The following is an 18,030-nucleotide window of genomic DNA, read 5'->3' on the forward strand; positions in this document are numbered from 1 at the left end:
CTGTTCACCGCGGGTGAAGGTTGCTGTTCACCACGGGTGAAGGCCGCTGTTCACCGCGGGTGAAGGCCGCTGTTCACCGCGGGTGAAGGTTGCTGTTCACCACGGGTGAAGGCCGCTGTTCACCGCGGGTGAAGGCCGCTGTTCACCGCGGGTGAAAGCCGCTGTTCACCACGGGTGAAGGTTGCTGTTCACCACGGGTGAAGGTTGCTGTTCACCACGGGTGAAGGCCGCTGTTCACCGCGGGTGAAAGCTGCTGTTCACCACGGGTGAAGGCCGCTGTTCACCGCGGGTGAAAGCCGCTGTTCACCACGGGTGAAGGCCGCTGTTCACCGCGGGTGAAAGCTGCTGTTCACCGCGGGTGAAGGCCGCTGTTCACCGCGGGTGAAAGCCGCTGTTCACCGCGGGTGAAAGCCGCTGTTCACCACGGGTGAAGGCCGCTGTTCACCGCGGGTGAAAGCTGCTGTTCACCACGGGTGAAGGCCGCTGTTCACCACGGGTGAAGGCCGCTGTTCACCACGGGTGAAAGCTGCTGTTCACCACGGGTGAAGGCCGCTGTTCACCCGCGGTGAACAGCAGCCTGGATCACAACACTACCCATAACTACCACCACCCCACAATACAACCCATCATCACCACCCCACAACACCGCCGGTCACCACCCAACAGCACCACTGATCACCACCCAACAGCACCACCGATCACCACCCAACAGCGCCACCGATCACCACCCAACAGCACCACCGATCACCACCCAACAGCGCCACCGATCACCACCCAACAGCACCACCGATCACCACCCAACAGCACCCCCGATCACCACCCAACAGCACCCCCGATCACCATCCAACAGCACCACCGATCACCATCCAACAGCGCCACCGATCACCACCCAACAGCACCACCGATCACCACCCAACAGCACCACCGGTCACCATCCAACAGCACCACCGATCACCACCCAACAGCACCACCGATCACCACCCAACAGCACCACCGATCACCACCCAACAGCGCCGCCGATCACCACCCAACAGCGCCGCCGATCACCACCGGTCACCACCCAACAGCACCACCGATCACCACCCAACAGCACCACCGATCACCACCCAACAGCGTCGCTGATCACCACCCAACAGCGCCGCTGATCACCACCCAACATCACCACCGATCACCACCCAACAGTGCCACCGATCACCACCCAACAGCGCCACCGATCACCATCCAACAGCGCCACCGATCACCACCCAACAGCACCATTGATCACCACCCAACAGCACCACCGATCACCACCCAACAGCACCACTGATCACCACCCAACAGCACCACCGGTCACCACCCAACAGCACCACCGATCACCACCCAACAGCACCACCGATCACCACCCATCAGCACCACTGATCACCACCCAACAGCACCCCCGGTCACCACCCAACAGCACCCCCGGTCACCACCCAACAGCACCCCCGGTCACCACCCAACAGCACCCCCGGTCACCATCCAACAGCACCACTGATCTCCATCCAACAGCACTACTGATCACCATCCAACAGCGCCACTGATCACCACCCAACAGCACCATCGATCACCACCCAACAGCACCATCGATCACCACCCAACAGCACCATCGATCACCACCCAACAGCACCACTGATCACCACCCAACAGCGCCGCTGATCACCACCCAACAGCACCGCCGATCACCATCCAACAGCACCGCCGATCACCACCCAACAGCACCGCCGATCACCACCCAACAGCACCGCCGATCACCATCCAACAGCACCGATGATCACCACCCAACAGCACCACCGATCACCACCCAACAGCACCACCGATCACCACCCAACAGCACCACCGATCACCACCCAACAGCACCACTGATCACCACCCAACAGCACCACTGATCACCACCCAACAGCACCACTGATCACCACCCAACAGCACCACTGATCACCACCCAACAGCACCACTGATCACCATCCAACAGCACCACTGATCACCACCCAACAGCACCACTGATCACCACCCAACAGCACCACTGATCACCATCCAACAGCACCACCGATCACCATCCAACAGCACCCCCGATCACCATCCAACAGCACCACTGATCACCACCCAACAGCACCATCGATCACCACCCAACAGCACCATCGATCACCACCCAACAGCACCATCGATCACCACCCAACAGCACCACTGATCACCACCCAACAGCGCCGCTGATCACCACTGATCACCACCCAACAGCACCACCGATCACCATCCAACAGCACCGCCGATCACCACCCAACAGCACCGCCGATCACCATCCAACAGCACCGATGATCACCACCCAACAGCACCGCCGATCACCATCCAACAGCACCGATGATCACCACCCAACAGCACCGCCGATCACCACCCAACAGCACCACCGATCACCACCCAACAGCACCACCGATCACCACCCAACAGCACCACTGATCACCACCCAACAGCACCACTGATCACCACCCAACAGCACCACTGATCACCACCCAACAGCACCACTGATCACCACCCAACAGCACCACTGATCACCATCCAACAGCACCACTGATCACCACCCAACAGCACCACTGATCACCACCCAACAGCACCACTGATCACCACCCAACAGCACCATCGATCACCACCCAACAGCACCATCGATCACCACCCAACAGCACCACCCAACAGCACCACTGATCACCACCCAACAGCGCCGCTGATCACCACCGATCACCACCCAACAGCACCACTGATCACCACCCAACAGCACCGCCGATCACCACCCAACAGCACCCCCGATCACCACCCAACAGCACCACCGATCACCACCCAACAGCACCACCGCCGATCACCACCCAACAGCACCACCGCCGATCACCACCCAACAGCACCACCGCCAATCACCACCCAACAGCACCGCCGATCACCACCCAACAGCACCACCGCCGATCACCACCGATCACCACCGATCACCACCGCCGATCACCACTCAACAGCACCGCCGATCACCACTCAACAGCACCGCCGATCACCACCCAACAGCACCACCGATCACCACCCAACAGCACCACCGATCACCACCGATCACCACCCAACAGCACCACCACCGATCACCACCCAACAGCACCGCCGATCACCACCCAACAGCACCACCGCCGATCACCACCCAACAGCACCACCGCCGATCACCACCCAACAGCACCACCGATCACCACCCAACAGCACCACCGATCACCATAGAACAGCACTCCACACCCTACCAATCACCACAGTACCACGTTAAACGCTTCGGACAACACGAACTCCAAGAATTGTAGTTCGTGTTGTCCCCACTTCACACATATATATAAATAGATAAGACTCCCCCATTACTCAAGACTGTTTCTGGTGCTCATTAAGTATTACGTCTTCCCTCACTCGATGTGGTCTCTTCTACGACGTGTGCCGGGGGTATTACGTCTTCCCTCACTCGATGTGGTCTCATCTACGACGTGTGCCGGGGGAAGAAGAGATGATTCACCTTTAAATACTGTAGTCACGCTTTTTGTAACGTAAATATTATATTCAATATGTCTTTAGTGTTAAGCCAAGTTTTTATTTTATTTTGCGTTTTTTTTTTCTTTAATGTGAATGAGACACACGCCACCTCACCTTTAATGTGAATGAGACACACACCACCTCACCTTTAATGTGAATGAGACACACACCACTTCACCTTTAATGTGAATGAGACACACACCACCTCACCTTTAATGTGAATGAGACACACACCACCTCACCTTTAATGTGAATGAGACACACACCACCTCACCTTTAATGTGAATGAGACACACACCACCTCACCTTTAATGTGAATGAGACACACACCACCTCACCTTTAATGTGAATGAGACACACACCACCTCACCTTTAATGTGAATGAGACACACACCACCTCACCTTTAATGTGAATGAGACACACACCACCTCACCTTTAATGTGAATGAGACACACACCACCTCACCTTTAATGTGAATGAGACACACACCACCTCACCTTTAATGTGAATGAGACACACACCACCTCACCTTTAATGTGAATGAGACACACACCACCTGCAGGGATAGTAGCTGCGGTATCTCTCAACACGTCACTAATAATACCTACCTAGTCGGAATTATCCCCATTATTCCCTTTATCTACTTGCTACACAGTTTGTTAGACACTTATGTAAGGAAACATAAGTGTGGAAAAAATAAAGTGACCAGGCCGACACCAGAGCGCAACTCCATAGTCTCCTGAGACTGATGGATGCCTGCTACTCCTACTACTACCATGTAAGGAATATAACAATATAACATATAATATAACAGGAATATATAATATATTCCTTACTATGTAAGGAATATAACTACCTCACTAGATTCATACATAATAACCAGGAACCATTTGACAGGTTTGCAGTTACCTAACAATGGACTGGACTTACAAGCACAAGTCTTTGCTGTTTCCGTGTAACTAGATGTATATATGTACAAGTATATATGAGAATGTGTACATGTATATATAACATTAATAATTTTGTAACTAGTGTAAAAAAAAATGTTATTTGCTTGGCTAAACGAACTAGAGGGTTCAGTTCCTAAACCGAATATGTGCCTCTGTAATCCTTTACACCACCGCCCACGGGATGAGTATGGGGTGCATAATAAAGAAATCACGATTCCGCGAGCGCTATGTCATGGGTTCGTATCCTGGCCGGGGAGGATTTACTGGGCGCAAATCCTTAACTGTAGCCTCTGTTTAACTCAACAGTAAAATGTGTACTTGGTTGTAACAACGATTCTTCGCGGCGGGGATCGTATTCCAGGGACCTGCCCGAAACGCTACGCGTACTAGTGGCTGTACAAGAATGTAACAACTCTTGTATATATCTCAAAAAAGAAAAAAAAAGAAAAAAAAGAAAAAAAAAAGAAAAAAAAGAAAAAAAAAAAAAAAGAATTCCTGTGTAACTCTTAAACATAGAAGGCAACAAAACTCTTCAATCATCCTTTATAATATTTAATATGGCTTCATTTGAAATATGTGTGCATTAATCTCAAATTATTACCTGTATCCTACTGACTAGCAACACAACACTTTCCCTCTCCAAGATATCTCTATTCTTCACTCATACATACATTAATACACCTTCAAATTGATTGATGGTAGAGAGGCGGGACCAAGGAGCAGATCCTGCTTTGCAAGCTCAACAAATCCACAAGGGCCGTGACGAGGATTCGAACTTGCGTCCGGGAGCATCCCAGACACTGCGAATACTCGTCAACTAGGTGAGTATTGGCCCCCGCCTCCCTCACTTGCACATATATATTCCCACGTTATACATCTCGATCCATCAGTTACACATCTAAGATTCCTCACTCAAGTTTTAGCTTGAACAAAATTTCTACATATAAAAATACATTACAATAAATATATTTAAATACTACTATAAAAGATTCACTTACACTTATTCAGTTTAGTAATCAATTTGTGTTCAGCAATAAATACTTTATTGATGGCCAGGCGAAAGTGGAGGAGAAGTCCGTATACACACATGGGTGGAGGCTTGTGGCAGTGAGCAAGTCCGAACTAGTATGCAGGCGAAGAGTCACAATAACGTGGCTAAAGTATGTTGACCAGACCACACACTAGAAGGTGAAGAGACGACGACGTTTCGGTCCGTCCTGAAGCATTCTCAAGTCGATTGTGGTCTCCGAACTAGTACTTGTAACAGTGAGAGAGTCAGTTACTACATGTTCATTGGCCCCCATCTGCCACAACCTTTACCCAGTTGTTAATGAAAACTAAAGAAAATTACAAGTTTTAGGGAAAAAAATAAATGATTCAACACACAAAAGTAATGTACTTTACAGCTTTCCCGCCGAGCAAGCGGGCTCTTCTTATAACTTAAAATAACCTATTACCTAATTAATCACAGCTGTAAGGAATATAATAGTGCAATACACAAGACATACTAACATTTTAATCAATATTTATAGATTCCAATATCTTCCATATTTTCCACAGTAGGGATATTAGTTTAATATAATTCCATCGAGGGGTCATCCTGTGGTTTCGGGGTTGTTTCTCACACTAAAAGTTCTCTTAAGTGATGGTTTAAAACAAATGTGGCTCATCTTCTGTGGGTAGTAGTGTTGTGGCCATGGAAGAGAGCGACGAGATCTGGAGGTTCATCCACACGGAGGTCTGGAATACGATTCAATTCCTCAGACATCTGCAAGTGGACAAGGACAGCTGTGGGTCAAGAGCTGAGCATCAGGGCAGTCCTGAGCCCTGTTGAGCCATGCAAGACACACTGGACGCAGACGGCACCACACGAGGTACTCTTGCATTACCTCACGTTCATACACACAAGAGTGACACAATACAAACACCAGCATACTTTCTCTTTCACAGGTGTACGATGAACAACCAGTCGCTATAATGTTGTGAGACAGATGCTAGTCAATAGTCTGAGAGGTGTACTGTACTGGAACTTAAAAAAAATAACACTACTTATTCAAAGTTTAAAGTTAAATATAGTTTTCTATCGTAAGACATCAACATTTCAGAAGATGCAAACAAGAAAACACATCTTTACAAAATGTATACATCGTCTTTTAATAAAAGTAAAGTTTTAACTCTCACAGAGAGTGAAACAAATTCACGACTCAAAATCTGGTCGTTTTTACACATCCGTCTTGCTTACCGAACACGAGAAAGTGGAACAAGATACAACACTTGGAAGAACTCTTTCCAGAGTGTCCATGTTCACTGGAATGTTTTGCCGGCGAAGATAGTACTGTGAGATTCTGTCAAGTCCGTTACTGAAGAAGTCTGAGGCAGAAGTTTTTGTTGAGGGTTCTCCAGTCGTCAATTAGCACTGACAAAACAGTCGAGTGAGTGAGTGAGTTAGTGAGTGAGTGAGTGTGTCAGTTGCGGCTGAGTCACTGAGAGCTGTCTCACTGTCTTTGACTCTGGGTTAGAAGTGGCAAAGGTCTTTATACGCGAGGATCTGCACACCTAGAAGAACAGGACAAGAGAGTGCTGTTAGATAAGTGTGCGACACTCAAGTCTGCTGGCAAGATACGAAATGGATATAGGAAGGTATATCAATGTACTTAAAAGCAATGATTAATAGCATTTTTCCTCCAGTCTTTTAAAAATATGAAAAACATATAATCCACAAGTGTCATAAACAACTCCAAACAACATATATAATCAGTTCAACGATTCATTTTTACTTCCAATGTAATAATCGTGTTCCGTTTTGTCATTTGTTGCTTAATGGAGAGCGTTGGGTCTTACCTGCAGGTGCTGTGGTCGAAGAACCTGCCAGTGGTACAGTCAGACACATCACTACACACACACCCACACTGCTTCTCGTCCCACACCTGTAAAACACCTTACTATAATTACTATGATACACAAAGTACCTTTGCTCTCTTACTAAAAAAAAAAGAGTAACCTTTTATTGCTTATAAGAACTGTAAAATCGAAATAAATTAGTATCTATACCTGCTTTAGATAAACTACCAGCAAGTAATTGTAAAAGTACAAAGTAGTTAGTAGTTCTTGCTCAGTCTAACTACAGTGAAGAAAATTACAACTGCCTATAAACCATTTACTTTCGCATTAAATATTACCGTAAACTACGTACCTTGCCACTGGGACAATTCATGCGTTTCTCAGGAGGGCAATAGCAGCTACAGGCGTTTGCATCATACTTCTGGTTCTCTGTGCAGTGTTCAGCACGGACCTGTTCAATAAAAAAATTGTTTATGTGACTGGGTCATACCTCCTAGCAAGTCTCTCTCTCTCTCTCTCTATCCACATGTATTGTGATATATGGTGCTTTGTGCCATAAACAGCGGCAGCAAAAGTCCAAGCAATAATCAAACATTTTTCGGGGCCAGTCTCGCCCAAATTTGCACCAACATTACCATGGGGTACGTGCCCAACATGGTTGGTGATGTCACAATTTAAGAGAGAACAGTGTGCTTCGATCACATTCTGACCCCACCACGATTTTGACACTGGCTGCCAGCTAATGTCTGGCTAAATACTTTGAAAACACAAATTTCAAAATTATTTTTCTTGTAGTATTATAAAACATTAGGCATAGAGTGCCAGAAATCATCTTCTCAATTTATGAGCTATTCATGCCCGTGCCACCTCTTGGGTGGCTTAATCTTCATCAATCAATCTTTTCAATGTTCTTTGCCCATCATTACAAAAAGACATGACTTAAAGATGTCAAGACTAAGACTGGACCAATCCGTATAGCTCCCCTTCTTCCCCAGACCCGTCCACCAGAATAGTCTATAGGGTGGGGGGTGGGGGGGGGGGGGGGTAGGAGAGACCTGGGCAATCCTGGGCGCCGACGAGAAACAATGGGCAGAGTTTCTTTCACCCTATGCTCCTGTTACCTAGCAGTAAAATAGGTACCTGGGTGTTAGTCAGCTGTCACGGGCTGCTTCCTGGGGTTGGAGGCCTGGTCGAGGACCGGGCCGCGGGGACACTAAAGCCCCGAAATCATCTCAAGATAACTCAAGATAAGATGGTGCACAGGCAGTTAAAGCAAATAACCTACACCCCCTCGATAAATTTGAAGTACAGTATTAACAAGCATATACCTTCCTTCCTTTGATTTTTCTTTCATTCCTGTCATTAGTCTTTCCATCCTTCCCATTATTTACTGATCCTATCATCTTTAACATAAACCAAGTACAGTACTGTACTGTCCGTCAAACCTTCCATCTACAAATTTTTTATAGTGTCACATATCTGTTCCTTATTTATCCCTTTTTGTTTTCCACACAGCCATTTGCTTTTCCCTTGAAGAGACTCGGGCAAGCTTGTGCCCCAGATTAGAGATTGTTTTAGTCTTCAGTGGGGATAAGATTAGTTGTAAACCATCTCATCAGCCCTCATAATGGGTGTAGGGCTGTTCCACTAAGTGGTGGGTGATGGACTTAACTCACACTCTCATACCATTTTGAGTTTAATATGTAATTTATTATTAATGCTTTCCACCACTACTGTATATTTCACTGTAAATTTATTGAGTATCTCTTTTTAATTACAGTATGTTCTTTGCAGTTTCTGTATTATGTTATTACTGTATATTAAATTTTATGGATATACTATACTGTATGTTAATTATTTTGTAAAATTTTCAGACGATTCTCATCTCTTGTTTCGTGGTAATTCATTGGCAACAAAAGCTATGGAGGCTTTCATGAAGCTTGTGGGCAGCAAGTACCTCCTCGACACATTACGGCAGGTCATCAACAAAGTTGTAGAAGCTGGACTTGATTGCGAGGTGAGTGTTTGTAGAAATTATTAAAAATAATGACTGTCTGTATATATATTGGCAGTCTTTCACCAAAGCTGCAAGTTTTCAGCATACAGTATTTCCGTTATGTGTTTTAAAATGTGTCTTTCATTCAAATTAAGAAAACATTTGTTTAAAATTCATTTGGAATACACTGCTACTATACAGTATTCCTAAATCTGTGTCAGAAAATAGTTATCTTTGTGGTTGGCAAGGTGAAAAATTTCAAGAGTAGAAAGTAGTCGGTCTTCTAAATGAGTGGACAAAGAGTGTGGGAAAATGGTGATTGGAAGAGTACTAGATATAGTGGAGAAATTAGACAATGATCAGCAAGATGTGCTTTGTAGTGGAAGAGACAGCTAGTAGAGAGAGATGAGTGTGTATATGGCATCTATAGACTCCAAGAGAGCATAAATCAAGGTTGGTGGAATGTTATTAAATCATGTGAAGAGCTTTGATGTGGGAAGTAGAGCATCTGTGAGAATGATGTAGGATAAGGAGAGATTAGTTTGATATTATTGTAGGGGTATGGAAAGTGTACGTCATGTATCCATGGCTGTTAATTATGTACATGAAGAGACCATGAGGGATGCAATGGGAATTACATGTTATATATGTAAAAATAGATTCCACTTGGCTTGTACAGAGGTAAGCAGCACAGCATACCTAAAAGCTGGACATTTATTCTGGGTATGCAACAATGATTTGCCAACTTGGAATATATTAAAACAACTTCTAGAAACCATGACGTATGACCAAAAAATTTCATTGAAACCCTACCAGGCTTTCAAGAAGAATGGGACACAAATAATAATGAGATGGGAACCAACGCTCCCAAACCATTATCACTGTATTATTATTATTCCTCCCTGTCTAGTCAATTAAGGACAAGACAGGGAAGAAACTGAATTAGAAATTCAGGAAGTTGTAAATTTTTATTCAGTACGCCCGGGTAAAGATGATAATAGAGGTGTAGCAGGCAACACTGACAGTTCGATAGATACGGACACTACAACAGACCTCTATAGAAAGAGATGAGGACATACATTTGCAAGTTCTATGTACTGTATTTGGACCATTTGGAAGGACATTTGCTCACACATGTCCTGTTTACCTTTTGTTGCATGACGTCATTGAAGTGCTCACATTAAGCATTCCTAGTTCTAGCATCCTACATCACTTAACGTGATGTAGGACTGCACCTTGGCCAGATTAACCCCAAAAGCTTAGCAGAATCATTGTACAAAAGAGGATTACCATAAAGCGACAAAAGGAGGACGAAGAATGACCTGTTTAAGAGTAAAGGTCACACAAAACACATGGAATCACAATGTCTACATAACCCCGGACAATATGGGTTCCAGACATAGATATTCTGGAAATAGAAAGGGATTAGAATGCAGCCGCCACCATCCCAGAAAATGTAAATATACTTAGGAAAGGAAAATATTGCTTTGGATCAACATGCAAGTTTTTCATTCTGAAATGTGGAAAATCTCATTCCAGGAAATAAGATGCTATGACCTCAGCTGCCCATACTTTGATGTGAAAGGTACAGAATGCTACATAAAGAGTGGCAAACAAGAAAATGTCTTTGGAGGAAAGTTAAATAATTTTTATACCCAGAAGAAAGAGAGATTAAAAGGTGGAAGAGAGAGAATGTATGGAACGGGCTGAAAGACCCACTTGCATACCAAAATCACAGATACAATTACACCCCACAACAGAACAAATAAGAGGCAAGAACACTGCAACATTCAGTACTAGTCAGAACAAATATATATAGCATATATAGCATCGGCTATATATGCTTGGTTATGCTCCCTAAACATTAGGTTGTCAGACATCATTATTCCCAGATCCTTTACATCCTGCTTTCCTGCTATGGGCAGATTTGATTGTATTTTGAACCCTGTATTTTGTTTGTCGTCATATTTATCTTACCCGAGTACCTGGAATTTATCACTGTTAAACATGTTATTTTCTGCTGTCCAGTCAAAAACTTGATTTACATCTGCATGATGTTTATCACTATCTTCAACAGAAATAATTTTCATGCTGATTTTTGTCATCTTCAAAAGATGATACAAAGTTGTGACTTGATACAAAAAGTTGATTATTTTTTCCAGAAAAAGATTGTCCAGAAAGATGATAGGATGGATTATATGAATCTGCAAATCCAAGGATCACTATCCCAATGACTAAAGTATTCAAATCACTTGTGCTGTCCCATCTTGAGTATTGTTTTATCCTCACTTCCTCCCTTCAGAGCAGGTGATTGCTGAAATAGAGGGAATACAGAGAACATACACAGCATATATAGACAAGATAAAGCACCTAAATTATTGGGATCGTCTCAAAGCTCTCCAAATTTACTCCATAGAAAGGAGACTAGAGAGGTATCAAATAATATACACGTGGAAAATACTGGAGGGCCAGGTCCGAGGTCTACTCGGTAAAATAACAACACACTGGAGTGAATGATATGGAAGGAAATGCAGAATAGAACCAGTGAAGAGCAGAGGTGCCATAGGCACAATCATAAAATATTGTATAAACATCTGAGGTCCATGGTTGTTAAACATCCTCCCAGCGAGCATAAGAAATATTACCAGAACAAATGTGGACGTCTTTAAAAGAAAATGGACAGTTTTCTTAAAGACATGCCAGACCAAGCTGCTTGGAGCGGGCTGCTCCAAGCAGCAGCCTGTTGGGCCAAGCTCTTAAAAGTCAAGCATGGCCCCGGGTCGTGCTTGGGGAGTAGAAGAACTCTCGGAACCCCATACAGGTATAAATGCAGGTTGAATCTAGTTAAAAAATTGCCCGAGCAGACCAGAATACCACTCAGTAGTAGTTAGGGCAATTGAAAAATTAAGCAAACTGTAAACAAAAATCCGTGGCTGATTTGAAATTTTGACATGGTGGTGGTATCCTGGAGCAAACTCACCATTCTTCTGTTTCTGTAATATTTCAAGTTTTATTTGCAGCATTAAGATTACCTCAATTTTCCTTGTTTTGGTACTTTTCAAATCATTAGTGTTATGACATTTGGTTGGTTCCATGATGCAAAGGAGGTAATCTTTAAAAGTATTTATAGACAGCCCTCGTGAATTCTTTCTAACCATGTGTACTAGCAGTGGCCGCTAGACAGCTAGCATGACTAATCTAAGATCCCGTTCGACATGCGTAGTATAAGCCTTTACCCCCTACATTTCAACACTTAAAAGTAATTACCCCCGTAACTTTAAATTTACATTACTGTATTTTCAACTGTGCAGAGTGCAGGTTGAATATAGGCATTACTTAATCATCAAAATCTTGGATAACATGACCCATTGTATCTTGAATTTTTATTTATACGGTATAAATGTTCTTTCACAAATCATGAGTGACTTTGCAATATTTTCCTTGATCATTTGTTGTATAAATAGTTCCATTTTGGGTCAATTGGGTCAGGTCAATTTTAGGGAACACATTCTCCAGCTTTTGGGAAACAAGTGAAAGTTCACTTCCCAACTTAGTCATTTAACTCTTCATTTTCACTTGAACTCTAACCAGAAAACTAACATAAATATATAAGGAATGTTTATGGCTGCAGCTGATGTGCTTCACTTGTATCTTTGCAGGTTGATCCCATGAAGGTGCCACAGATATCATCATTACAGAAGCAACAAGAAAATCTCTTGTCTATTGTACGCATGACATGGTCCCGAATCCTTAATTCCCATCCATATTTTCCCTTGGAGCTTAGGGAATGTTTCTGTATGTATCGAGAACGTTTAGCCACCATTGGAAAGCAAAATCTAAGCGATAACCTGATCTCGGCATCTATTTTCCTAAGATTTCTGTGTCCTGCTATCCTGTCTCCTTCATTATTTAATATAACACAAGAATACCCAGATGAAAGGACCTCCAGAAATCTCACTCTAATCGCCAAAACTCTTCAGACACTTGCTAACTTTACAAAATTTCAAGGCAAAGAAAACTTCATGGAGTTTATGAATGAATTTATTGAACTAGAACAATCTCAGATGAAATCATTTTTGAAGCAGATCTCGAGTCCAGCAAATCACGACCACAGAGCACTGGAATATGACAAAGACATTGACGTTGGGAGAGAGATGTCCTTGTTACATACTTTCCTTACCGAAGCCTTGAGAAAGTTATCATCATCTACCTCCAAAACCAATATCAGTGTGTCTCAGCAGCGTTTCCTAGACAAGTTACGCCAAATCCTTGATGAGATTAGTGTTGCTCAAACTCAACCAAATATTAATATTGTGCAACAACTCTCTTCTCATAATCCACCTGAGATTCCAATTTCAGACCCAACATCTCCTGAGAATGGAAGAATGGAAGATAGACTTGGCTACCAGTCTCTCCAGAGAAATATTTTCAGATACAATGACCCTACTGTCAGTGAAGAATATAGGCCTGTAGCTCCACCACCTGTAAATCATCTCCAGCTTCCTCCAGACACTCCATCCACTCCACGCCCCTCCACTCTGCCAAGAAACACATATCTGATGGGCTCGGCTCGCAAGCCAGCCATTGACCTGAATACAGCAGATGACTATGTTTTGTTTTCTGCCTTAGAACCTGACGGAAAGCGCAGAGAACCCAGTGCTATAGGTCACAGTTACAGTTACAGTCATCTTGCCCCTGGCCCAGCTCAGAATACATCTCCAGTTCATAACCACAGTCATTTACATCATCACCACTTCCACAATCATGCTGCATGGTTCACCAACAACAGACAAATGTTCAGTGGCCACCCACAAATGAATGGCCATGGACAAGTTCATCAAAATGGTCACATGGTGTCAAATGGAAATCCTGAAGAGCCATTAGACATCAGCCGTGAAGAAAATGATAGAAATTCTACTGGTGAAACTGAAACAAATATGAAGGGTTCACAAACCTCAATTTCTCAGCTGTCTAATGTAGCATCCTCAGGATACCAAAGTTTTGCATATAGTCAGTCCTCTAGCCCAGTGGATCCATCAATAACTCACCACGATGCTGCAAATAATAATAATACTAATGTAGCAGGGAACAGTAGTAGTACTAGTAGTAACAACAGTGGTGGAATGCACGTATCACCTCATATGACTCCACAGTTGACAGCTCCTTTGGCTTTTAACAACCCTATGTATCACCTCAATGCTGCGACTAGCTCTCCACGACCTGTCCCACATCGCGGAGTTCGTCTGTCTCACCATCACCACCATCATTTACACCAAAGTGCACAGCAGCAGCAAAGCCCAGTGAGCTCTTCTCTCAGTTCTACACACAGTGTTGAGGATTTGCAGTCTGCCCCAATGATGGCTCCTAGTTTGTCCTCGGCACGTGCTCCCCAGCGTACCCATTCATCATCGAGTGAAGATAGCACATCACTGGCATGCACACCACCGCTAGAGCACAGGGCATTCAAATCGGGTGCTCCTCGAACCAACCCTCGATGCTTACCTCCTGGATGGGGTCAGCCGACTGTGGTACCTGGTGTAGCTCCTGATCACCACCATTCTACATCAGATCTGCTAGGAGGGGCACAATGTCGAAGATCAAAAGTGAATCGTCGCCAGTCTGCAGAAGTTGGCGTGGGAGGCGACAACGGTATCAGTATGACAGTGACTCGTCCAGTGATGAACAACCACCCCCACCTGCTCGAGTTCGTCCCACTCGCACAAACCATAGGGTATCTGAGACCAAAACTCTTGATGAGGTTAGTATTACTGTACATATAAAATTTATATAAAATGCATATCAAATTGCATATAAAATGACAAAAGTTCAGTATAATGTTTAGAGTTCATTTTAGTGGTACAGTATTTTAGTCATTGCTGTACACTTCAAAAGTAAGTTGCACTCAGAATTGTTGTTATGCATCTGTGAATGAAGAGGATTTGTTTAATGATTCTGATTTTGGACCACGTCCTCAAATTCTAGTGCATTTTCTAGTTAAATGTAAAAGCACTTTATTTACTATATCTTGCATTTAAGTTATTAAAGAGTCACATTGCAGCATAATACATAATGTAGTACAGTAAAGCCTTATTTTAACAACAAATTGTAATAAAAAATACTCAGTCAAGAAACTTGTTGGAAACAGGATTGTAGTAACCTCGGTGTGGGGCATTCAACCTCATATCCCCTGCATTATCCAAGGGGACCTTTGATAAGCCACCGGCTTCTTGTCCTCAGTGCTACATAGCCTTCCCAGCTTGGTACCCATTTGATAATTACTTCCTGTCCTCATCGAGGCCAGTGGTATTAGTTGCCCTCAGGTATATTATAGTGGGCTGGGTACTAATGAACAAATCCATAAGGGCCATGAGGAGGCTTCAAACCTACGCACGTGATGTTCCCAGAAGTGCCTTAGTCAACTGTCCCACAACATGGTTAAAAGAATTGGAACCTGCAGTGCTACTGACCTCACGAGGATTCCGAAATTTCTCCGAAGCACAATCGAGGTTTCACACAGTCGCCCCCCCATGCACTTGGGCTCTGTCAACCAGATATTCTACCTCTATGCCCTTACTTCAATACACACACAAATCACAATAGAGTGATATAGTAAGTAATTATCAAAAGAAGGCACCAAACCGGGAAGGCTATGTAGCACCATCAAATACGCAAAATAATCAGAGGGCGCTAAATATCACCAAGGATGCCAATACGAGAACAAAAACGCATAAGGCGAACGACATCAAAAGTATCCGAGTCACCAAGAATTCTATCGAGGGACAGGTGACCGCGAGGGGCGGTCGGAAAGCAAGACACACGCTCGTCCTGGAAGTCAGGACATTCAAGAAGGACATGCACGACCGTAAGAGGGACAATGCAACTAGGACAATAAGGAGCAGGGCGGCGCTCCATCAAGTGACCATGGGTGAAGCGAGTATGGCCAATACGCAACCTCGCCAGAGCTGTTTCCCACCGCCGGTTACGGTGGAAGGAGGACGGCCACGAGGAAACACAACATTTAAGAGTACGTAGCTTGTTACCAGTAACAGACAACCAAGAAGCCTGCCAACGGGTAAGAACTGAGGAATGGATAACCGGGTAAAAGTCGGAATACGGAATGCCTTTACGAGAGATGGGACAAGAGCGGACAGCTTCCTTAGCGGCAGCATCCGCACGCTCATTTAAAGACACGCCAATATGGCTGGGAACCCAACAAAACTCAACCGACTTAAATTTACTGTGAACGAGAAACAGCCAATGCTGGATCTCGACAACTACTGGATGAACTGGATTAAAGCACCCGAGAGCCATGAGGGCACTACGAGAGTCAACAACAACCACAAAGGAAGACTGACAACGAGAAAGCAGGAGACGAAGAGCATAGAGAATAGCATAAAGTTCCGCTGTAAAGATGCTAGTCTCCGGAGGCAAGCGACACATATAAGTGCGATCAGGAAAAACAACAGAGTAGCCAACACCGTCCGCTGACTTAGACCCATCGGTGAAGACAGAAACGGAGCGGGAGTGAGAAGAAAAGTGCTCGAGGAAAAAGCGTTTTAGAACCGTAGGAGGGGTAAAAGCTTTAGTGATACGAGTCAAGGATGTACAAAACCGCGGAAGAGGGACCCTCCACGGGGGCAAAGAAGGAACAACACGAGGAGAAACATCAGAAATACGAACGGAGAGAGAATCCTGTAGGCGAGATAACCGGACAGAAAGAGGGAGGTGGTGAAGAGGAACAGGAACCGCAGGAGGGCTAAAAGTTAAAGCACGACAGAGGCGAGAGGAAGGATGTTGCAAGGACCGCGCAAGATAGCGAAGACAGTAGCGATCACGGCGGTCCTGGAGAGACAGGAAGCCAGTGTCAACATACAAGCTAAGGACGGGAGTCGAACGAAAGGCACCAGAACTGAGGCGCAACCCAGTATGGTGCAAAGCATCAAGACGGCGAAGAGTAGAAGGAGAAGCAGACGAGTAAGCAGGGCAACCATAATCGAGCTTAGACAGGACGAGAGAGGAATGTAAAGCAAGGAGAGTGCGCCTATCTGCCCCCCAAGAAGTATGGGACAAGACCCGAAGGAGGGTAAGGGCCTTAGAGCACTCAACACGGAGGTAAGAGATATGGGGAGACCAAGACAAACGAGTGTCAAGGAATAACCCCAAAAGCTTCGCGGAATCTTTGTATTCAAGGGGATGACCATAAAGTGACAAAGAGGGACGAAGAACAACCCGTTTCCGCGTAAAAGTCATGGCACAAGTCTTAGAAGTAGAGAACTTGAAGCCATGACCTGTGGCCCAAGACGACACGGCATCAATTGCAAGTTGAAGCCGGCGTTGAAGGAGAGGCGAATCATCACCCTGACAACAAAGGGTAAGATCATCGACATAGAGAGCGGAGAAGACACCAGAAGGAAGAGAGGAAAGAAGACCATTGAGGGCAACCAGAAAAAGAGTAGTGCTCAGAACACTACCCTGGGGCACACCTTCGTATTGCTGAAAAGAGGGAGACAGAGCGGTACCAAGGCGCACCCGAAAGGAACGACGAGAGAGGAAGCTGCGGAGAAAGAGAGGGAGATGACCACGAAGGCCAAAAGAATGAAGTTGAGATAGGATATGATAACGCCAAGTGGTGTCGTAAGCCTTTTCTAGGTCAAAAAGGACGGCAACAACGGAGGTCTTCGCAGCAAAAGCAG

At 44.9% G+C, this 18,030-nt stretch overlaps 1 protein-coding gene across 1 annotated transcript in view; it reads left to right on the top strand.

Annotated features, from left to right (window-relative positions):
* Positions 1–6,196: 6,196 nt before the first annotated feature.
* LOC138357528 (ras GTPase-activating protein raskol-like) overlaps positions 6,197–18,030 on the top strand; it is a 28,640-nt gene continuing 16,806 nt past the window's right edge. Inside the window, 4 exon segments of the mRNA XM_069314396.1 lie at positions 6,197–6,290; positions 9,216–9,358; positions 12,997–14,968; positions 14,971–15,095. Of these exon segments, the coding sequence (XP_069170497.1) occupies positions 6,197–6,290; positions 9,216–9,358; positions 12,997–14,968; positions 14,971–15,095 (2,334 nt within the window).

This window comes from Procambarus clarkii, chromosome 78, assembly GCF_040958095.1.
Source record: "Procambarus clarkii isolate CNS0578487 chromosome 78, FALCON_Pclarkii_2.0, whole genome shotgun sequence".
NCBI classification, from domain to species: domain Eukaryota; kingdom Metazoa; phylum Arthropoda; class Malacostraca; order Decapoda; family Cambaridae; genus Procambarus; species Procambarus clarkii.